Source organism: Calliphora vicina, chromosome 2, assembly GCF_958450345.1.
Source record: "Calliphora vicina chromosome 2, idCalVici1.1, whole genome shotgun sequence".
Taxonomy (NCBI): Eukaryota; Metazoa; Arthropoda; class Insecta; order Diptera; family Calliphoridae; genus Calliphora; species Calliphora vicina.
In genome coordinates, this window is record NC_088781.1 from 12,892,828 (window position 1) to 12,894,277 (window position 1,450).

Below are 1,450 nucleotides of genomic sequence, written 5' to 3' on the forward strand. Positions count from 1 at the left end.
ACAGACATTTCAGCAGACAAATAAAACACTAGGCAGGTGTTTCAACTGCATTTCATTAGAATATTTGAGACGACAAAAATTTATAATAAAATAAAAAAAAAATCTCAGACAAATTTAAATGCAGAGGAGAGTTTTGTATTTTATTATTCAGCATAACGACTATTTAAACAACAAATTTACACAGAGAGTGCATTAGTTGTGGTTCAAAATTCAATAAAGAAAGTTGTTGACCAGGCCAGACAATTTCAGCATTTAAAAAAATTAAATAATTTGCTAAGCAAAGAACAAGGATTATTTTATAACAAAAATTGGATAAATTTTCGGAACCTAAAAAGCCACAACTTAATAATAACATTTGTTTAAAATTTTACTTAAGTGGAATGAGATAAACATTGGTGTCAATGTTTAGACCCTTGTCAACAAAATCACGTAAACAACGGTGAGTTTAAATTAGATACAATAAAGTGATTAATTTCTTAATGAAATAAATTTTTTTTTAGTTCAACTAAGGTTCCTGCCAGCTACCGAGGCTCCCGCACTGGTAACTCCGCCAACAATTTAGAACTTAAAGTCCTAACACACATACAATACGTGCCCTGAAATCGTTTAAGATTTTGTGAAACCTAACGGAAGCATAATTTACTTTAGATTTTTTTTAAAAGACTTTTAAAATTTCTGACAAAATGGTTTACACCAATCGCACCGAAAAGTGTTTGTCCACTCAGGAACCAAATGCAGCCAAGAGCTCTTCATCAGCTGCAAAATCCTCTTATGGCTCTCACAGCAATGCTAGCTCAAGCTCCGCCACAGCAGCAAATAACTCTTGGTCCAAAAATGCCTCGGACAATGACAAATGGAAGTACAATAATATGGTGCGCAATGAACGTGATAAATTTAATAGCTTGCATTTTTGTTAATTAATCTAGTATTTATAAGTTTTCACTTAAATTTCTTCATAATTATTTGGCACAAAAAAAGAAAACCCCACCCCATATAGCAGTTAGTCAGGACCCTTAGTGATGTAGTGATTCTTTTAAAATTATAAAACTTATTTTCTAAGTTCTTTTGTACATACATATGTATTTTTATTTTCTTGCATTTAATAAAACTGTATTAATTGAAATTTTTATTATAATTTTTCTCATTTAAAATTTCAAACCAGATTTCATTTCGTGACATTTATAACTCAATACGGTTTAAGGTATAAAAGGTTTAAAAAATATTAATAGTGGCCATAAAATACACTTGTTGTCTTTATTTCTGAAATGAAAAAACAAAAATTAATTGTTTGCACCACAATTAAAGATAATGGGCTGTTGTCAACACTTACACTTGACTTGCCACCCTTCTGCAATGTGTCACATAGACAGACTGACATTTTAGACTTTACAATAAATAATTACATTCGTTACGTTTTTCCTTAATGAACAATACAATAACAACTCATCCC

General features: G+C 30.4%; 2 protein-coding genes across 2 annotated transcripts; both read left to right on the forward strand.

The window, feature by feature from the left end:
• The first annotated feature begins 401 nt into the window (after nt 1–401).
• On the forward strand, nt 402–600 carry LOC135949886 (uncharacterized). Its single transcript, XM_065499338.1, has 2 exons — nt 402–439; nt 501–600. The coding sequence occupies exons 1-2, from the start codon at nt 402–404 to the stop codon at nt 598–600; spliced, it is 138 nt and encodes a 45-aa protein (XP_065355410.1).
• An 83-nt stretch (nt 601–683) lies between these two features.
• On the forward strand, nt 684–1,123 carry LOC135951051 (uncharacterized). Its single transcript, XM_065500616.1, has one exon. It carries the CDS (start codon nt 684–686, stop codon nt 915–917), a length of 234 nt encoding a protein of 77 aa, XP_065356688.1. The 3' UTR covers nt 918–1,123.
• The last annotated feature ends 327 nt before the right edge of the window (nt 1,124–1,450 follow it).